This window comes from Jaculus jaculus, chromosome 7, assembly GCF_020740685.1.
Source record: "Jaculus jaculus isolate mJacJac1 chromosome 7, mJacJac1.mat.Y.cur, whole genome shotgun sequence".
NCBI classification, from domain to species: domain Eukaryota; kingdom Metazoa; phylum Chordata; class Mammalia; order Rodentia; family Dipodidae; genus Jaculus; species Jaculus jaculus.
The window spans coordinates 37,944,850-37,966,067 of NC_059108.1; the positions used below are offsets into that span (position 1 = coordinate 37,944,850).

The window sequence follows — 21,218 nt, forward strand, 5'->3', positions numbered from 1 at the left end:
CAGTCGGAAATCCACAGGTGGTCAGAGTAGACACTGCTGCAGATGCAGCCATCTTGGCTTATAAAGCAGGACCTGTCTCCGAGGAGGAGATACTGAGCCCTTGTATAGACCAGCCTTCCCACCCCATCCACCCACTGCCTTTTTCTCATCTGACCCCAGAAACCCCTTTTACACAACTGAGCTATCATTTTATAACATGTAGTAGAACTAATAACTTGTCTCATTTCTTAAGTTCAGCATTTCTTTAAGCTCTTTGCAAAATTGAGTTTTCAGTGTGGTTGTGTGTGTAAGACTATCATCTTGCTTAATGCCTACTGCTATAGTGTTAATGTTGTCTGCTTGCAAGAGTGACTTGCTCAGTAGAAAATTTTTTCTTTCTCTTCACAAGTGCTCCTTTTTACCTTTATACTCATCTGCCCCATCCCATTTAAACATCATAAAGTTAGATCATTTTGGAGAACAGCTGCCCACACAAAGAGGGAAAAGGAATGTAGCATTTAATATTGATGCATCTATTTTAAGACAAAAATAGATTTTACACTAAAAGTAGTTAATTTTCACTATGTCTTTTAACAGATATGATGACTATGATTATGGAGAAATTAATCAGCTGTTGGATCGTAGCTTTAAAGTTTATATCAAAACTGTTGTTTGCACTCCTGAAAAAGTTACCAAGAGAATGTATGACAGCTTCTGGAGGCAGTTCAAGCACTCTGAGAAGGTATGTGCTCACAACAGCTTATAGAACTTCTTACTCTCCTCCACCTGACCCAGTGGCTCTTGAGCTCGCCATCGTCTCTAGACTCAAAGGACACCATCCAGCACAGTGTCCCAGGTAACCCTGGAAGGGACTGCTACACTGAGTGTAAAAGAACCGACGGGCTGGCCCAGCCTCAGAAGTGTTGGCACAGCTTTCGTAGAAGAAGAGCTTTTTTTTTTTTTTGGTTTTTCGAGGTAGGGTCTCACTCTGGTCCAGGCTGACCTGGAATTAACTCTGTAGTCTCAGGGTGGCCTTGAACTCACGGCGATCCTCCTACCTCTGCCTCCCGAGTGCTGGGATTAAAGGCATGTGCCACCATGCCCGGCAGGAAGAGCTTTTTAAAATTGTGCATAGGTAGAAAGATGTGTTCTCTGAGAAACATCTTTATTTAAAAAATAATAATGATTTGGCAGGGGAAACTATAGTCTGAGAAAGCAGTGTCTAGATTTTTTTTGAACAACTGTCAAAGAAGAGATGTGGTAAGATATAAATGAAAGATCGGAACATCTATCCAAAAAGAAGTTAGATAGCTTTTACTTTGAGAAACTGATACTATAAACCCAAGAAGTTACATTCTTTGGTTACTAGGAAACAGCCAGCCCTTCCTATTCTTGGTTCTGCATCTGTGGATCCAGCCTACTATAGATGAAAAATAGAAAAAAATTGCATCTGTACTGAATTTGTAAACTTTGTCACTATTTCTTAAATATAGTGAAACACTATGTACAGCATGAGATGGCATGTACATAGTATTGAAAATAATGTAGAGATGGCTGGCAGTGTACAGGAGGATGTGCATTGGTCATATGCAGATAGTGTGCCATCTTACACGAGGGGCTAGATAGAGCACCCGAGGAACCCGGAACCCATCACTCATGGATATTCTAGGAGTGCTAACTGCTTAATTTCAGCATTTTTTATTAAATGCACTGAAAAACTATAATCACGTTTATAACCTTCTATTGCATGCTGTTGTGTTTCTATTCAGGTTCATGTTAATCTGCTTCTCATAGAAGCTAGGATGCAAGCAGAACTCCTTTATGCTCTGAGAGCCATTACTCGCTACATGACCTGAGGCCTTTCTTCCACTAAAGATGATTCTGGAATGAACAGCACATGTAGTCTACAAGGGGATGGTTCCAAGCCCCAGGACCAATGGTAGACAAATGAATCCAGAACCCATTGTGCCATGATTCCTTTAGTGTCTGCCATCTCACCATGGGAATGTCATCACTGGCACGAGCCAAGAGTGCTTGGCAGCTTCGAGGTTAGAGCTGTGAAGAAAGGCTGCTGTTCACAGTGTTTTGCTTTTTGACAGTACAAGATGCTGTATAATTGTTCTAATACAGCAGCTAGTAATTCTCCAAATCCCATTGCTTTGATGTTGAATAACAAGAATCAGAGAGAGTAACGAATGGGGCTTGGATGATGACTAAGAGTTATACTGAAAGAGTTTTAGAAGATCTTGGTGCTGCTATCCTGGCTGGTGGAATGACTAGATGGCTGTTCCAGTTAAGCTACTCATAATTAAAGTGAACACTGCTACTATCTGAGCCTACATACATAATTTGTGTGGTTTCAAATTAAACTTGCAAACATTTTTTTTTTTTGCATCTAAAAATACAGAATTATTACAGCTCAGCGAAGATCATTTTGAGGGTAACAGTTCATTTCTTTTATTAAAGTTTTTAATTCAGTTATTGGATGATACTCAATTACAGTGGCATTCTGAAAAGATTTTCTTCAAAGAGCATTCTTCAAATAAAGTGTGGATTATAAGAAAAACTGGTTATCTTCTGATAGGCTATTTCACAAAATTCTCTGACACTGGAGGGCAGCTGTCTTGTGCAGTATTTTTGTTTCCAGCGCCAAAGTTATGGGAAATGCTGCTGTAAATGCTGCGCAGCCCCGGGGGCGCTCTGTTCCTGTGTGCCTGCTGGCCTCGTGGTCCCTACTTTAAAAGCGTGCAGCTCCTTAAGTAATAAAGCTGGAAAATATGTTTAGTGAAGTTATCAAATTTGATTTACAAAAAAAAAAATGCTAACTTTGAGATAAAAACAGGTTTGAAAAAATGTATTAAGTACTTTGTATTCTGGAAGCGTGAGTTGCTTTTGAAGTCTGTCAGTATTACTGGTATTTTTCAATAAAGAATAATTTTCTCCAACTTGCTGTATCTCAGCTGCATAAGTCATAGATTTAGCTTCACAATTAGTAACAGCTCCATTTCTAGTTGTTCACAAAATGCCAAATAGATTTACACATTAATCAAATGAGAGAATGCTATTAAATAGCAAAAGTCCTGAAGCCGTTTTGAAGCTACAAGAAGGAACAAAACTTCTTTAGGATCTTGAAAATGCTCAGTTGTCCTGGGCCGTACTTGTTAACTACAAATTTACAGGGTGGAAGTGGGGGGCAAGAAGTCTTTTTTGAGCAGAGATGTGCTACCTGCCCTTGGGGATACTATGTTGGTCCATTTTCTGTTGCTGAAGCTCAGTACATAGAGCTGGGTAATTTTTAAAGAAAAGAGATTGATTATGGTTCTGGAGGCTGGAAAGACCAGGACTGAATGGCCTCATCTGTGAAGACTACATGATGCTTCAACTCATGATAGAAAAGTGAGGGAAAGCAGGTGCCTGTGAAAGAGAAATGGAGGCCAGTGCATGATAGCAAGCTCATGCCTGTGTGAAAAGTAGCCATTCACTGATTGCACTCCATCTCTGTGAACTTCCACGAGACCGCCTCTCCCAACACATGAACTTTGAGGAGCACGTCAAACCACAGCTGAGCAGATTGTCACCTTAGGAATTAACTTCAACAGCTTTTATATTTAAAGGAATGTGAAGCCGACCATGGTGATGTGTGCTTGTCAGCTTAGCACTTGGGAGGTAGAGTCAGGATCAGCAAGCAGTTCTACGTCATCCTCAGCTACACAGTGAATTCTAGACCAGCCTAGGCTGCATGAGACTGTCTCAAGTGTGTGTGTGTGTGTGTGTGTGTGTGTGTGTGTGTGTGTGTATGTATATGTATATGTATGTATGTATGTATGTATACACACACACACATACATACAGGTGTGGTGGCACACGCACTTGGGAGGCAGAAGTAGGAGGATCACTGAGTTCGAGGCCAGCCTGGGACTATAGAGTGAGTTGCAGGTCTGTCTGGGCTAAAGTAAGAACCTACCTCGGAAAAAAAATAAAGAGAAAACTGTCTTCTAGTGAGCTAATACGGGCTCTTCACGCTGTACTTTCCTCACACCTCTGCCCCTTCGCCACGTCCTCTGACTGAGCACAAGGGCGGTGGCTCTGGACAATCAAGTACGCATGCTCCTTATGCTCACACTCACACTTTGTCATGAAAATACATTTCTAGCAGAGGTTTTTTTCTATGTATTTGAGAGAATGAGAGGCAGGCAGAGAGCAAGGAGGGGCTCGCCAGAGCCTCCTGCTACTGCGAATGAACTCCAGGCATATGCACCACTTTGTGTATCTGGTTTTACGTGGTTACTGGGGAATTGAATCCAGGCCATCAGGCTTTACAAACAAGTACCTTTAACCACTGAGTCGTCTCTCCAGGCCTCTACTGGAGGTTCTAATTAGAAAGATCACAGAATGGGATGGACTAGAATGACTTAGCTTAGTCCACTGAGCTTATAATCATGTAGAAATCACACGTCTCACCCTTGCCAATAACTTAAAATAACTATCTTGGCCTGGGGAGATGATTAAAGGTTCTTTCTTGCAAAGCCTGTGGCCTGCGTTCAATTCCCCAGCACCACCGTAAAGCCAGATACACAAAGTGGAGCATGCATCTGGAATTCATTTGCAGTGGCAAGAGGCCTGGGTGGACCCCTCCCTACCCCACCCCACTCTTCCTCACAAATAAATAAAAAATATTTTTAAAAAATTCTTTCAAAAAATAACTGGCTAAAAAGATCAGTGAACTGAAATAGAGACAGACAACTGAGTGAAATCAAGAAAACAATGCATAAACCAAATGAAAATGTCAGCAAAGAAATTATAAAAGTAATGGAACTGAAAAATAACCAGATTAAAATTCACACAAGATCTGGTGGTACAGGCCCATAATATCAGCACTGGTGCTGGTTAGCTGGGGCAGAAAGATCATGCGTTTAAGGTCAGCAATACCAAAGTAGAAAGGAAAACGAAAGTAACAAAAGGGAAAATTCACAAGAGAGGTTCATCAAACAGAAAAACAAGATAGAGAATGGAAGCAAGTCATTAGTTGCACACTCAAATGAACGAAATACAAAGGAAGGCAGCTAGAAAATGAGAGACAAAGGCCACAAGATCTACATAGGAGCTAAACAGTTAGCTAAAGTCCTTTGCTGTTAGGAATTATGTAGACCCAAAGACCAACTGGCTAAATGGAGTTTTCAAATTTATTATTATTTTTTTAAATTTTATTTATTTATTTATTTGAGAGCGACAGACACAGAGAGAAAGACAGGTAGAGGGAGAGAGAGAGAATGGGCGAGCCAGGGCTTCCAGCCTCTGCAAACGAACTCCAGACGCGTGCGCCCCCTTGTGCATCTGGCTAACGTGGGACCTGGGGAACCGAGCCTCGAACCAGGGTCCGTAGGCTTCACAGGCAAGCACTTAACCGCTATGCCATCTCTCCAGCCCTCAAATTTATTATTTTTTTGAAGAACAAGTATTTTATTTATTTATTTGAGAAAGAGGGGAAAAGAGGCAGACAGAATAGGAATGTCAGAACTTCTAGCCACTGCAAACAAACTCCAGACGTGTGCACCACCTTGTGCATCTGGCTTTACTTGGGTACTGGGGAATTGAACCGGGGTCCTTTGGCTTTGCTGGCAAGTGCCTTAACCACTAAGCCATATCTCCAGCCCTAAATTTAATTTTACTTATGCATTTGCTGTATGTATGGTGTCACTGGTGCTTTGGAACACAGATGAATGTGCCACTTTGTATCTGGCTTCACACGGTGGTTGGGGTATCAAACTTAGATCAGCAGGCATTGCAAACAAGCTCCTTTAATCACTGTGCTATCATCCCAGCCTGTCTGCATTGATTTAAAGTAAAGAAAGATTCATCTCTCTGCTGTCAAAAAGATACCTAAGGAGTTACATATTACTAATATTCCATGAAAATGGTAACCAAAGAAAACAGAGATGACTACACTAATATCAGACAAAATAGACTCTAAATCAAAACTGTGGCAAGTGAAAAATGAACTCAGTGTATCATTATGTAACAACAAAAGGTCAATTCAACAGAAAGATGATCATTATATATACACCGAGCATCACAGTTCCTAAGTAACAAATTAGACCAGCATTGACAGAACTGAAGAGAAAAGTAGAGAGAGTAGACAGTAATAGTAAAATCATGACCTCACTTTCAGTAACGGACAGAATGACCAGACAGAAGATCAATAAGGAAACAGCAATTGAAACACAACAGAATAGCTGGACCTAACAGCACATACAGAACACCCATGCAGTTACGGCAGAGCCCACAATCTTCTCAGGTGTACATGGAACATTCTCCAGGGTTGAATAAGTTAGGCCGCAGACAGATTTGAAAGGTTGAAATCAGATCCTGATCACCGTGGGATGAGTAGCAGAAAGAAAACGGGAAAATCCACAGATGGGCAGAAGCAGCATGCCAATAATCAATACGTCAGAAAAGAAATCAGGGAAATGAGCAAACAGCTTTAGACACAAGAAAATCAAAAACCTGCCATTCCACAGCTTACCAGATGCAGTGCAAGCAATTTTAAGAGGGAAGCTTATCGTTACATTTAAAAAGCAGCAGCTATAAAGGAGAAGAGGAAGAGGAGAAACACAGAGCTAGGGTGGGGGAAAAACAGGGAGGGAGAAGAGAGAAGAATCAGTAAGCTCATATTTTAAGAAATAAGAACAAGCTGATCAAATGCAGAAGGAAGAAATATGAAAAAGATAAATAAGCCAGCAAAAAATGCATTCGTTTTTTGAAAAAATGGACAAACCTTTCACTAGGTTAACTGAGAAAAACATGAAATAACTAAAATTAGAAATGAAAGGCTATATTAAAACTGATGTCACAAAAATAGAACATTATGGGATTGTGTAAGCTTGTATATCAACATAGTCACTGACCCAGAAACATGCAACACATTAACATATTGACATGAAGAAAGAACTCTGAATAGACCCATAACTAGTAAGAATACTAAATCTGTAACCAAAAAGTTCCTGACAAAGAGAACCACAAGCTAGGGTCAAATCACTTCCTCGAGAACATCAGCCAGCTATAGCAAGAATTAATACCAAGCCTCCACCAATTCTTCCAAAGAACAGAACATTTCCAAACTCATTCTTATGAGGCTAGCAATTACAAAAGAAATACTACTTATGAATATTGATGCCGAAATCCTAAGGGGCTGGGGAACATAGCTCAGTTGATAAATGTACTTGCCTTGTGAGCAGGATGACCTGAGCCTGAAATGCAGGTCAAATGCTGGTGTGGAACATGCCTATAATCCCAGCTCTAGGGAGGTGGAGATGGGGATGCCTGTAGCTCACTGGTCAGCAAGTCTAGCCTAATTGGTGTACCCCAGACCTCCTCCCTGTCTCAAAGAAGTGGACAGCATTTATGAGGATGACACTCAAGGCTGTCCTCTGGGCTCCATACACACACACACTTGTGCCATGTGCCCCACACAAACATGCATGCACATACACACAAATATCAAAGTTCTAAACAAAATACTAGCAAATAGGATTGAACAACACATTCAAAGGATTATATGTCACGGCAAAGAGGCATTTATTTCTGGAACATAAGAATGATTCAACACACAAAAAACAACGTTGAGGGCTAGAGAGATGGCTTAGCAGTAAGGTGCTTGCCTGTGAAGCCTAAGGACTCATGTTTGACTATCCAGGTCCCACATAAACCAGACACACAAGGTGATGCAAGCACGCAAGGTCACACTGTGCACAAGATGGCGCACATGTCTGGAGTTCAAGTTCAGTGACTGGAGGCCATGGACACCAATTCTCTCTCCCTCTCCCTCCCTCTCTCTCTGACCAAAAAAAAAAAAAAAAAAAAAAAAAAACCTAACAAAAAGATTTTTAGAAACAAAAAGCAAAAATCAATGTTGACACTCGGGAGGCAGAGGTAGGAGGATCACCGTGAGTTTGAGCCCACCCTGAGAATGCATAGTGAATTGAATTCCAGGTCAGCCTGGGCTAAAGTGAGACCCTACCTCAAAAACAAAACAAAACAATACAAAACAAAAAAATCAATGTGGAAATGGCCAACAAATATGTGGAAAAAAATGTTTAACATCCTTAGCCATCAAGGAAATGCAAGTCAAAACTACATTGAGATTCTATTTCACACCAGTCAGAATAACTCTCATCAGGGAAAAAACAGCAACAACAAAAATGATGATGATGCCAGGAAAAGGAGCCCTTTTCGCTTTGATGGGCATCTAAATTAGCACCACCGCTGTGGAAAGCAGTATGGAGGCTCCCCAGAAAAACAAAAACAGAAATACCATTCCTAAGTGTACTCCCGAATGGATCAAAGTGAGTATAGAGCAGAAATGCCTGTGTATCTGTGTTTCCTGAAGTACTGCTCACGACAGCGAGATTACGCAACCAGCTGAGGTGACCCCAACAGAAGAATGAATAAAGAAAATACGATGCATGTGAACAGTGGAATTTTATTCAGCCACAAAGAAAGAAATAACATCATCTGCAGGAAAATGGATAGAAATGGAGATCATGTTCAGTGGAATAAGCCAGCCTCAAAGAAATATGTTTTTTGTCCCCTCTTATACAGAATGTACATCTAAAAGCTAATAAGATGTGAAAGTAGAAATAACTATTTGAGAAGAAGGGGACAGCAGGAAGAGGAAGAAAAGGGGCAAGAGAATAAAAGTGGGTGAATATGACCACAGTATACGATATACAGGGATGAAAGTGTTATAATGAAACCCCTTGTTTTGTGCAGCGAATTTACTACCAAAAGAGGAAACCAGCTGTAGGGGCTGGGGTATGGTCCAGTGGTAGAGTCCTTGTCCAGTACATGCAAGGACCTAGATGTGATCACCAACACTGCAGCATGGGGGGGGAAGGGGGATATAACTTCTATGAGCAGAATGAAGGTCCTCACTCCCCCAAAATTTTAGGATGATCTTTCCAGCACTTCTGTAATCCCAGCACTTAGGAGGGTGAGGCAGCGTGTAGAGTTCTAGGCCACAGCCAAGGTCACAGGACAACATTGAGATGTCTGTGCTCCACCTTCTCAGCGATAGGGATTTGTTTTTTTTAAAAAATATTTTATTTACTTATGAGAAAGAAAGAGACAGAGAGAGAGAGAGAGAGAATGGCCCTGCCAGGAACTCTAGCCACTGCAAACAAACTCAAGATGCATGCGCCATGTTGTGCATCTGCCTTATGTGGGTACTGGGGAAATCGAACCTGTATCCTTAGGCTTTGCAAGCTAGTGCCTTAACCACTAAGCCATCTCTCTAGCCTGAGACAGGGATCATCACCAATACAAATGAGCTGCCAGACTGCCAACTCATGAACTCCAGCCTAGAGCTTTGGATTCTCCTCGCTCTGCCTTCCCATGGCCATAGAGGCCAGGTTAAAACAGGCCTCTCCAGGAACAAGCCGACCAGCATTTGGTTGTGGGCTGGCCAGCCTTCAGAGCCATGATGAATCAACTTCTGTTGTCAACCCACCAAAACCATGGCAGTCTTTGTCATCACAGCCTGAAGTGATGCACCACTTCTGGGTATAGATACAAAAGAAATGAACCCAAGATTCAGAGTGATACATGCGTATCCGGATTCACAGCAGTATTATTCAAACCAGTTCTGACCCATAGCCTGATGCCCCCTGGCTGCACTGAGATTGGCTCCTATTTGCTCCTGGTCTGGCTGCAAAGCAAGGAGATGGTTATTTAAAGAGAGTTCCCTGTTTATCTGTCAAAAAAATCAATTAATATATTAATGTGAAATAAACCCTGTTTGCACCTTGATTTGTTTGCCACAACTATGAACTTGTTTTTTTTGTTGTTGTTGTTGTTGTTTGTTTTATCAAGGTAAGGTCTCACTCTAGCCCAGGCTGATCTGGAATTCACTATGTAGTCTCAGGGTGGCCTTGAACTCATGGCGATCCTCCTACCTCTGCCTCCCAAGTGCTGAGATTAAAGGCATGCACTACCAGGCCTGGCTCTGTACTTGTAAAAGTAAAGTTATAGAGGAAAAAAAGGTCATGATATAAAAGCAACACAAATGTCCACCAGCAGATGAATAAATAAAATATGACACAGAGGGCTGAAGAGATGGCTTAGCGGTTAAGGCACTTGTCTGCGAAGCCTAAGGACCCATGTTCAACTCCCCAGGTCCCACATAAGCCAGACACACAAAGTGACACAAGCGTGCAAGTTCATACAGGCACACAAGGTGGCACATGCATCTGAGGTTCTATTGCAGTGGCTACAGGCCCTGGTATACCAATTCTCTGTCTCTCTCTGTCTCTTTCATTCTCACTCTCTTGCATAAAAGGCCAATTTGTTAGACTTGCCTCAAAAAGAATTATGACACATACATATGTGTGCTTACGTATATACACATACAAATGGTGGCATATGATTGAGACTCAAAAAGTAAGGAAATTTGGAGGAGCTGGTACAGGCATTTAAGCCCAACAACTCGGAATACAGAGGCAGAAGGATCACCATCAGTTCAAGGCTGGCCTGGGCTACACAGTGAGTTCCAGGTCGGCCTGGGTTACCTCAAAAACAAATAAGTAAACAAAATAAGGAAATTTGGGCTGGGGAGATGGCTCAGTGGCTAAAATCACTTGCTGCATGAGCCTGACAACCAGAGTGCGGCTCCCCAGAACCCAAAGACAGCCAGGTGCAAGCGGAGCACGTGGCTGTCGTCCCAGTACATGCACAGCAGTGCAGGCAATCAGAGAATACCAAAGCTCCCAAGCCAGCTAGCCTGACACGCACAGCGGCAAAACAGCAAGAAAGACCCTGTCTCCAATATGGCAGAAGGAGAGGGATGGCACCCCATGGTTGTTCTGTGACCTTCACATGTATTCCATGGCCCGCATGTGCGCGTGCGCACACACACCACACACAGAAATTCTATCACATGCTATAGCATTGTAGAACCTTAAGAGCATTGTGCTAAGTGAAACAAGCCAGCCACAAAAGACAACTTATAGGGCTGGAGAGATGGCTTAATGGTTAAGGCACTTGCCTCTGAAGCCAAAGGACCCAGGTTTGACTCTCCAGTACCCATGTAAGCCAGGTGCACATGGTGATGCATGCATCTAACGTTTGTTTGAAGTGGCTGGATCCATTCTTTCTACCTGCCTCCCCCCTCTCTCAAATAAATAAATATTTAAAAAAAATTTTAAAGACAACTTATAAGTTGTATTTTATGTGAGGTGTCTAGTCAACTTCATAGAATCAGAAACTGAAATGGTAGTTGCCAAGGTAAGAGGAAGTCTGGAAAGTTGTTCCTTAGTGTGTGTAGAGTTTCAGTTTAAAAGATAAAATAGGGACTAGAGAGATGGCTTAGCAGTTAAGGCACTTGCCTGCGAAGCCAAAGGACCTAGGTTCAATTCCTTAGTACCCACGTAAACCAGATGCATAAGGGGGCCCATGCATCTGGAGTTCATTTGCAGTGGCTGGAGGCCCTGGCGCGCCCATTCTCTCTTTGTCTCCTCTCTCTATGTGTCATTCTTTCTCTCTCTGCTTGCAAATAAATAAATTTTTTAAAAAGTAAAAGCTAAAATATTCCTAGAGATTTGTTGTCAAACAATGTGAATTGACGTAACATTGCTGAACTATGCACTGTAAAGTGCTGTTATGCTGTACACGTGGCAGATTTTGATATGTTTACGCAGGCACGCAGGCAGTTAACTATATGGTTCCAAGTGGCCCAGATGCCTGAGTCTGAGGGGAAGGGTTTGGTGTAGAAGGAGAAAGAGATATAATGGTACCCCACCATCAGCTAGTTATGAGTTATAAATACTGAGGGAGGAATATGTTTTGAGTGGGAGCGAGTTTGACTTTTTTTCACCAAGAATCTATAGCTTGCTATGGCTAAAATACAGGCTTACTGCCTTTCGTGTTAGGGAGAGATTAGCCCCTTGGGCTTAAACTGATTTCATCTGTTCGACTGAACCTACAACATGTCTGTGTGGATTACAGACTGCAGTAAAGGGAGTGTCACTACAGAATTTTGTTGACTAGAGACGAGTCCCACATGATTCGCCCTTGTGAGATCTATTTGTTCCTGGAAACGTAAGATATTCAAATGGGCCTCAACAGCCCATCCAGTCTGGGATGTCGCCTTCACCCAAGGGCACATTTACTATGAGCAATGAACTGTTTCTAACAGCTTCCTCCAAGCAGAATAGCAAAGCTGTTTTAATTGGCAAATCTTCATTTGGCTATGCAGGATAGTGATAACGATCAGCTTCTTTGGGGTAGGTGTGATGTATTTGTGTGCTCTCATGGATAAGTGTGGGCACGTGGGTGCTACAGCACGCATGTGGAGGTCAGAGAAAAACATGCAGGCCAGTCTTCCCCTTCCACCTCATTTGAGACGTAGTCCTCCTCCACTGCTCCCTTAACCAAGCTGGGTGGTCTGCAGGCTTCCTGGAAATCCTCCTGTTTCCACTTCCCATCTTGCCATTGGCATGCTGGGAGACAGAAGCCTGCTCCCACTTCCAGAGTCTATGTGGGGTCTGGGATCTGAACTCAGGTACTCACACCTGTACAGCAAGTGCTTTAGCCACTGAGCCATCTGCCCAGCACAGTTCTTTGTCTTTTTAAACCATTTTATTTTATTTATTTATTGGTTATTCAAGGTATAGTCTCACTCAAGCTCAGGCTGACCTGGAATTCATGATGTAGTTTCAGGGTGGCCTCAAACTCACAGTGATCCTGTTACCTCTGCCTCCAAAGTGCTAGGATTAAAGGTATGCACACCCAACTATCAACCATTTACTCAAAGGCAAAATTTAAGAAGGGCAAATGAAGGCTGGAAATATGGCTCAGTGGCTAAAGGTGCTTGCCTGCCAAGCCTGATGGCCTGGGTTCAATTCCACAGTACCCCCATAAAACCAGATGCAGAGAGGCTACATGCATCTAGTTTGTTTGCAGTGACAAAAAGCCTTGGCATGCCGATTCTCTCTCCCATCCATCCATCCATCTCCCCCTCTCTGCTTGCAAATGAATAATTATTTAAAAAAAAAGAATGGCAAATGAATTGCCAAAATTGTATAATTTTAGTGAACACCTACTATAGTTTGTACACTAAACTGAACAATTTGCCCATTTAATGCTTTGCTCTAAATTACACTATAATAAAATTAGGTATTATTTTCATTTTTCAATGTAAACTCAGAAAATTAAGTTACTTGCCTGAGGCCCACACAGCTAGCCAGGGATGAGTCCACCATACACCTAACCGTGCACACCTTCCGTCTGATAGATCATCTCTCTTGATACAGTTATGATGAGAATTGCCTGGTTCAGTCAGGGTCCCATGCTGCCCTCTTGTTTTACTGAATAAGGAGTAGATGGTCCAGAGCAGCATTCACAGTCTCCCTCCGGCTCTCACAGTGATAGGGTTCAAACCCAGGTCCAGGTCTGGGTCCTTGAGCATGATAGATTCTGTGCAAATGCCCTCCCACTGAGCCACCTTCCCTGCCTGCCAATATTCTCTCAGTTTTTCTACTTATTCCTTTTCTTAATATGAAGACCAGAAAAATACAAGGACGCAGCCAGACAACTTTTTAGATGTGATGCGAATTAGTGCAGATGTTTGCACAGTGATGCTGGCCACTGTTTTTTTCCACGGGTCTTAGTTGCACAACTAACTAATGACCTGACATCTACTCCAGAATGGCGAACTCAGATTTTTGTTTGTTTTTTTCAAGGTAGAATCTCACTCTGGTGCAGGATGACCTGGAATTCACTATGGAGTCTCAGGGTGGCCTCCAACTCACGGCGATCCTCCTACCTCTGCCTCCCGAGTGCTGGGATTAAAGGCGTGCACCACCATGCCCGACTCAAATCAGAACTTTAAAACTATTTCTAAATTATTTAATTGAAACTAGAAGGAAAACTCAGGAACTTAAAAATACATACATTTTCATCTCACATTTCTCATAGTAGAAAATATGAAAATATAACAGGTATATTCATTTTTCCATAATACCTAAGAAAGAGGAAATGCTTATTTCTTTTAAAATACTTAGGCTACTCACTAAAATCAGTACTTTAAACACTTTCAATGTTCGTCTTGTTACCACTTGTTAAAAACAAGGGAGACCCGTCTTCCTGTGGTGTGTTACCCTGCTCCACGTCAGAAAGAAGGGACGGGCAGGGGCTCCAGGAAGGTGTGGCGACTCTGGATCCTCTTTAGAAGCTGCTGTGCCACCGGCTTGAACTCGGTCTCCCAATGCAGCTTGTGGAAGCTTCTGAGGTCCTGGTCAAAGCTGCCATCCAGCGCAAGCTCTTCATCTGGATCAGAAAGCCAACATTAGAGCAAGCATATAGAAATGCCACCCTACTAAATAGAGTTTAATTCTGTGTGTGTGTGTGTGTGTGTGTGTGTGTGTGTGTGTGTGCACATGTCAGAGGCCAACACTGGATGTCTTTTTAAAAAATATTTTTGTTTATTTGAGAGAGAGAGAGAGGGTGTATTGGAAGCATGCCAGGGCCTCCAGCTACTGCAAATGAACTCCAGACATATGTGCCACCATGGGCATCTGGCTTATGTGGGTCCTGGGGAATCGAACCTGGGTCCTTAGGCTTCACAGGGAAGTGCCTTAACTGCTAAGCTATCTCTCCAGCCCTGGGTGTCTTATGCCATCACTCTTCACCTTTTTCTTTAAGAAGATAGAGTCTCTTGTGGAACCTAGAACTCACTGATTCAGCTAAACTAGCTAGCCAGTGAGCTCCAGGGATTCAGTGTCTCTCTAACCAGCGATGAAATTACAGCCATACACCACCATTCCCAGGATTTTACACCGGGATTGGGGATCCAAACTCAGGTTCTCATACATGTGCTATAGGCACTTTACCCAATGAGCCGTCTCCCCAACTTTGTGTGTGTGTTTGAATGGTATATACCTGTGTGTATGGATGCACACGTGCCAGGGTGTCGAGGTTAGAGGACAACCTCAGTGTGTGGGTCCTCGCTTTCCACCTTGAGACAAGGTCCCTCTGGTTGCTTGCTGCGATGCCAGGCTAGAGGGCCAGAGCTGCAGGATTCTTCTAACTCCGCCTCCCAATGCCAGGCATGTTGGGGTTGCAGCATGTACTACTTGAGTCCAGCTTTCTGTGGGTTCTGGGCACCAGAACTCCAGTTGTCAGGCTGGCACATAAGCACTTTTAACACCGCCTTCTTCCCAGTCCTTAGTCTAATTGTTTTGAGGGGCTACGTTCTCATCCTGGATATTTTTAATACCAATAAGACATGACATGAAGGTATGATTGGGGCTTAAAAGGCTTTTCTTTTCCTTTTTGTTTGTGAAACAGGGTCTCCTGTGTCAGCTAGACTGGTTTGGGGTTTCTGGGCTCATGTAATTCTCCTGCCTCAGGTTTCTGAGGAGGAGAGCCCACAGGCTCATACTCCTATACCCTGTGGAAAAGTGTGCTTTTTTAAAAAGAAAAATAGGATTCACTCACTTTTATTCTTTACAAATATTTAAGAACAGTGTGTGGGGCTGGAGAGATGGCTTAGCGGTTAAGCGCTTGCCTGTGAAGCTTAAGGACCCCGGTTCGAGGCTCGGTTCCCCAGGACCCACGTTAGCCAGATGCACAAGGGGGCGCACGCGTCTGGAGTTCGTTTGCAGTGGCTGGAGGGCCTGGTGCGCCCATTCTCTCTCTCTCTCTGCCTCTTTCTTTCTCTGTCACTCTCAAATAAATAAAAATGAACAAAAAAATAACAGTGTGTGTACTTACTAATTTTTTTTAAATATTTTATTTCTATTTATTTATTTGAGAGAGGGAAAGAGTGTGTGAGAGAGAATGGGCACATCAGGGCTTCCAGCCACTGCAATTGAACCCCAGATGCATGTGCCTCCTTGTGCATCTGGCGTATGTGGGTCCTGGGGAATTGAACCGAAGTCCTCTGGCTTTGCAGGCAAGCACCTTAACCACTAAGCAATCTCTCCAGCCCCATTACTAATTTTATTTTGGGGAGTATAGCATGTGTGAGGCATATGTGGCATCTATACATGTGTATAGATGTGCGTGCACTGAGCACATGCATGAAGAGGCCAGAGGAGAACATCTGGTCTTCTATTGCTCTTCTGCCTGATTTCCCTGAGACAGATCCTCTTCTCAGTCAGTCAACCTGGGGCTTCTTCAGTTAGATCTGCTGACCAAGAGCCCCAGCCATCCTCTTGTCTCTGCCCCCTCCATGATGGGCTTACAGATATGTGCAGCCATGCTCAGCTTATTCATGGTTTCTGGGACTCGAACTCAGGTCCTCATGCTTGCAACAGCAACTGTTCTTACCTGTTGAGCCACCTCCCCATCCTCTACGTTTTTTTTTCCCCTGAGGTAGAGTCTCACTGTAGCCCAGGCTGACCTGGAATTCATGATATAGTCTTAGGGTGGCCTTGAACTTACGGCGATCCTCCTACCTCTGCCTCCCAAGTGCTGGGATTAAAAGGCGTGCGCCACCACACCTGGCCCCCTATTTTTGTTTTTGTCATACAGGGTCTTGCTATGTGGCCTAGGCTAGCCTTAAACTCTCGACCTTCCTGTCACCACCTCTAGAGTGCTGAGCGCTGGGATTAAAGGTAAGTACTACCTCATTCCTACCGTGCCCCACAAAACAAGTATATTTTAGCATCTTCATTTGAAAGGGTAATAACTTTCAAAAAAATTCTTACATTGGGGTTGGAGAGATGGCTTATCAGTTTAAATGTTTGCCTATGAAGCCTAAGGATCCCGGTTAGAGGCTTGATTCCCCAGGACCCACGTTACCAGATGCATAAGGGGGGGTGCATGCTTCTGGAGTTTGTTTGCAGTGGCTGGAGGCCCTGACATGCCCATTCTTCCTCTCTATCTGCCTATTTTTCTGTCTGTCACTCTCAAATAAATAAATAAGAAATTAACAAAAAAAAAATTTTTAAATTCTTACACTGAAGTGAGCTCTTTCAAAAATTTCTTAATTTCCACATAAATTTGCATCCCAAATTCAATAACAATTTCTCAAGATGAATGAAGATAAATAAGTTGCTTTCTTATATGTACATTAGAAAAATTAATTACTTCAATGTTTGAAAGAGATAAAAGGATTCAGGACAGGGATGGAGAGATAGCCCAGGGTTTAAAGCACTTGCCTGCAAAGCCTAATGACCCAGGTTCAATTCCCCAGTATCCATGTAAAGCCAGATGCACAGAGTAGTACATCCATCTGCTTGTTTGCAGTGCCTGGAGGCATGCCCATTCTGTCTCTCTCTCTGCTTGCAAATAAATAAATAAGTTTTTTTTTTTTTAAAAAAAAAAAAGGATTCAGGAAATCTTTTGGGAAAATGGGCCAGTTGAATTGAACACAAGCCCTGTAATATGGGATGTGGCTCAATGGTAGAGTGCTCACCTATCAGATGTGCAGCCTTGGGTTCAATCCTCAGTGCTTTAAGAAAATGAACTAATGAAAACTAGAACTCCACTGCCTTCAAACAGCCGGGATACACTGTTTTGTACAACACCAGAGCTAGGGCTGCAGTTCAGTGGTAGGGCATTTGCCAAGTATAAAAAGGCACTCTCAGCTGAAGAGATGGCTTAGCAGTTAAGGCGTTTGCCTGCAAAGCTAAAGGATCCCGGTTCGATTCCCCAGGACCCACGTAGGCCAGATGCACAAGGAGGTGCACACATCTGGAGTTCATTTACAGTGGCACTTTCAAACTGGGTGTGGTGGCACATACCTTTAATCCCAGCACTCGGGAGGCAGAGGTAGGAGGGGCGCCATGAGTTCAAGGACAGCCTGAGACTACATAGTGAATTCCAGGTCAGCCTGGGCTAGAGCGAGACCCTACCTCGAAAACCCAAAAAACCAAAAAACCAACAACGACAACAACAAAAAAGCACCACACCACTCTCCAGCCCCATGCTTTCTTCAATAGCTGAACAATAGGGGACTTTGAGAATCCCAAGGACTAATCAAAGTCCTAAAAGAGGCCATGAAAAATGCAAGAAATGACTTGTAAGCGTAAAATATGAAATTTAAACTTTATTTACTTCATAAAGCCAGGGCACCCTGAATTCTTTGAATACCATAAGTATATCTAACCCATGTTAATGTATCAGCTTGCCTGTTTAAACAGGACCTCACCTCACACCTTAGGTAACAGACCTCAGGAGGCTCACTGGCTTGCCAGTCAGAATATCGCTGCTTCCTGGGTCTTGTGGTCTGAGGCCCACTGCCTGAATAGCAACCACAAAGTCCCCAGGTGACCACCAGCGTGGCCAGTCACATAACTTACAAGCATTTTTTTCTAAGGCCAAGTCGAGCCCCATTAGAACGTGCTGCTCTGTTTACATCAGCTTTTCTTCGGTGACTGTTTGTGCAAGCTCGGTGTGTGCTTTGGCCCTATAAGGATTCGTGGTACCACCCAGCCCAAGATAAGAGTGTGGAATCTGTCTGTACCTTCCCCTGCTTCTCCCCGGGACCAAGGGCACAGTTCTGCAGCTGTGAGATAAATTCCTGGCAGACACAAGCACTTCAGCAGGCACTCCATGGAGACCTTGCAAGAAGCCTGGCTCTCCCCTCCCGAGAGATAACCGGCCTCGAGGAGAGGCAAATGCAGCCAGTGTTTGATGCCCTCAAAGTCCTTCCCGGTTGGCTTCTTCCAGACAAGAAGAGCCTGCTGTTCTGTGTGACTTCAGATTTCTAGACTATCTTCCTATTCACGCTTTTTAAATTTTTTTTCAGCACTAGGCTTTTGTTAAGAAAGTTGCTTTTGGGCTGGAGAGATGGCTTAGCGGTTAAGCGCTTGCCTGTGAAGCCTAAGGACCCTGGTTCGAGGCTCGGTTCCCCAGGTCCCACGTTAGCCAGATGCACAAGGGGGCGCACGCGTCTGGAGTTCGTTTGCACAGCCTGGAAGCCCTGGCGCGCCCATTCTCTCTCTCTCCCTCTATCTGTCTTTCTCTCTGTGTCTGTCGCTCTAAAATAAATAAATAAATAATTTTTAAAAAGTTGCTTTCTATTCTTTCACTAAGGTGGTACTTAGAGCTAAATGTGTGATCCCAAACACTCTGCAATCCTTTCCTTGGCCCAGGCTTTGGTTAGATCTGGTAGTTTTCATTATAATCTCCGGGCTTCTGTTTGTTTGTTTGATTGCTTTTATTTATTCTCATAATTAACTTATTCATTTGCAAGACTGGGTCTCAGGTATCTTAAGCTGGGACAACCTTGAACTTCTGTTCCTCCTGTCGCTCGCCCCTGGATGCTGGGATTACAAATTTGCCCTACTATTCCTGGTTTATTCGGTACTGAGGACCAAACCCAGGCTTTATGCATCTCAGGCAAACAACTAACTAAGCTACAACCCCAGCCTTTGTCTTTATTTTTTTTTTAAATCTAATGTTAAGGTTACATTCCCTCCCTTGAGACTCAGCCTATCTTAGAAATGAGTTCATCCGTGCTCAGTCCATGTTAATTCTAAGTTGAGTTAGACAGGGAGAGTCACATAGTTACAGGCAAGAGAGACAAAGTTGGATGTTCCAAAGTAAATGCAGCAACTTCAGAGAATGTGACATGTGACACCAGATAATCAGTGACTTTGTCCTGCAAGAGCAGAGGATGAGCTAATTAAAAATTAGGTTTACACTGGGCGTGGTGGCGCACGCCTTTAATCCCAGCACTCGGGAGGCAGAGGTAGGAAGATCGCCGTGAGTTCGAGGCCACCCTGAGACTCCTTAGTGAATTCCAGGTCAGCCTGGCCTACAGTGAGACCCTACCTCAAAAAAAAAAAAAAAAAAATTAGGTTTACGATTTTCACACTTTCTGGGACCGTTAGTAAGAAACATTTTATATTATGACTCTGTATATTTAGATAATGCCCAAGCTACACGTGGTGTCAGACTCCTGTGATCGCAGCACTCACACTAGGGAGGGACAAGTGGGAAGATCAGAAGCTCAAGGTCATCCTTGGCTATACAGGGAGTTCGAGGCCAGCCTGGGATACAAGAGACCCAGTCTCAAAATAAATAAATAAATAAAAGAGAAATTTATATACAAATGACAAATGTTCACATTAGAATACTTACTCTTACTACACGTAATATATTCGGTAATCATTTTACCACTTCACTTTTTAAAATACTTTTATTTGTTTATTTGCAAGCAGAGAGAGAGAATGAATGAATGGGCACGCAGGGGCCTCCAGCCATTGCAAATGAACTCTAGATGTGCTACCTTGTGCATCCAGCTTAATGTGGGTACTGGGGAATTGAACCTGGGTTGTTCGGCCTTGCAGGCAAGTGCCTTAACCGCTGAACCATTTCTCCAGCCTGCCATTTCATTTTTCAAAGCTTGTTGGTTAAAGTCAACTAAATTGATTTAATAATCTATAGGGGGAGAAACAACTATTTTAAAGCTTTCTTTGTGTGCTGTACATGTCTAAATGCTCAAGTTGAAGGCAAGGCATTAGAAAGGATCACAAGACCTGAAACAATGAATCTGCAGTTAACACAATAATTGTTACAGCTCACGCGCTGAGCATCCGTAAGCGCTTCCCTCGGTCATCACACCATTTCCTAGCCCAGTGTGCAGACAGTTGCCCTTGGAACAATCTCACTACTCTGAGCGTTCTCTTGTAAGGTACAGTCTCACTGGCTCTGGTGAGGTCGGGACATGCTCCAACAGAAACGCTGAGCCCTACGCTATCCTTGTCACAGAACCTGAGAGCCAGGACCCACACATAAGCATGCGACAGTGTCACATTGTTTACATCAACAACACACTGCTCACATACATCTCCAATTGCCAGCTTCCTGAGAGGGTTTCGTGGTGGACCAGAGTGCCAGGGTCCCCCACTTCAAACCACCAGATTAAACATACAAGAATTCACATGTAGGAAGTGACTGCAGTATAGCAGGAAGTTTTAGACAAAATTCTTTTTTTTTTTAAATATTTTTTGTCATTTTTATTTCTTTATTTGAGAGTGACAGAGAGAGAGGGAAAGAAAGAGACAGATAGAAAGGGAATGGGCGCGCCAGGGCTTCCAGCCACTGCAAATGAACTCCAGATGCGTGTGCCCCCTTGTGCATCTGGCTAACGTGGGTCCTGGGGAATCGAGCCTCAAACTGGGGTCCTTAGGCTTCACAGGCAAGTGCTTAACCGCTAAGCCATCTCTCCAGCCCTAGACAAAATTCTTTTTAAGCCCCTTTCCAGAAAGACGGGCAACATCTCAACCATGTGA

General features: G+C 43.3%; 2 protein-coding genes across 4 annotated transcripts in view; one reads left to right on the forward strand and one right to left on the reverse strand.

Moving 5' to 3' along the window:
- The window catches only part of Sesn1 (sestrin 1), a 116,057-nt gene extending 113,133 nt beyond the window's left edge, over positions 1 to 2,924 (forward strand). For all 3 annotated transcript variants that reach the window (XM_045154365.1, XM_004660617.2, XM_004660618.2), the window contains exons 9-10: positions 577 to 721; positions 1,749 to 2,924. In XM_045154365.1, coding sequence (XP_045010300.1) covers positions 577 to 721; positions 1,749 to 1,835 — 232 coding nt within the window. In that variant the 3' untranslated portion in view covers positions 1,836 to 2,924. The remainder of the gene's footprint in view (positions 1 to 576; positions 722 to 1,748) is intronic.
- Positions 2,925 to 14,024: 11,100 nt separating this feature from the next.
- Armc2 (armadillo repeat containing 2) overlaps positions 14,025 to 21,218 on the reverse strand; it is a 144,783-nt gene continuing 137,589 nt past the window's right edge. Inside the window, exon 17 of the mRNA XM_045154897.1 lies at positions 14,025 to 14,298. Within this exon, the coding sequence (XP_045010832.1) occupies positions 14,141 to 14,298 (158 nt within the window). The 3' untranslated portion in view covers positions 14,025 to 14,140. The remainder of the gene's footprint in view (positions 14,299 to 21,218) is intronic.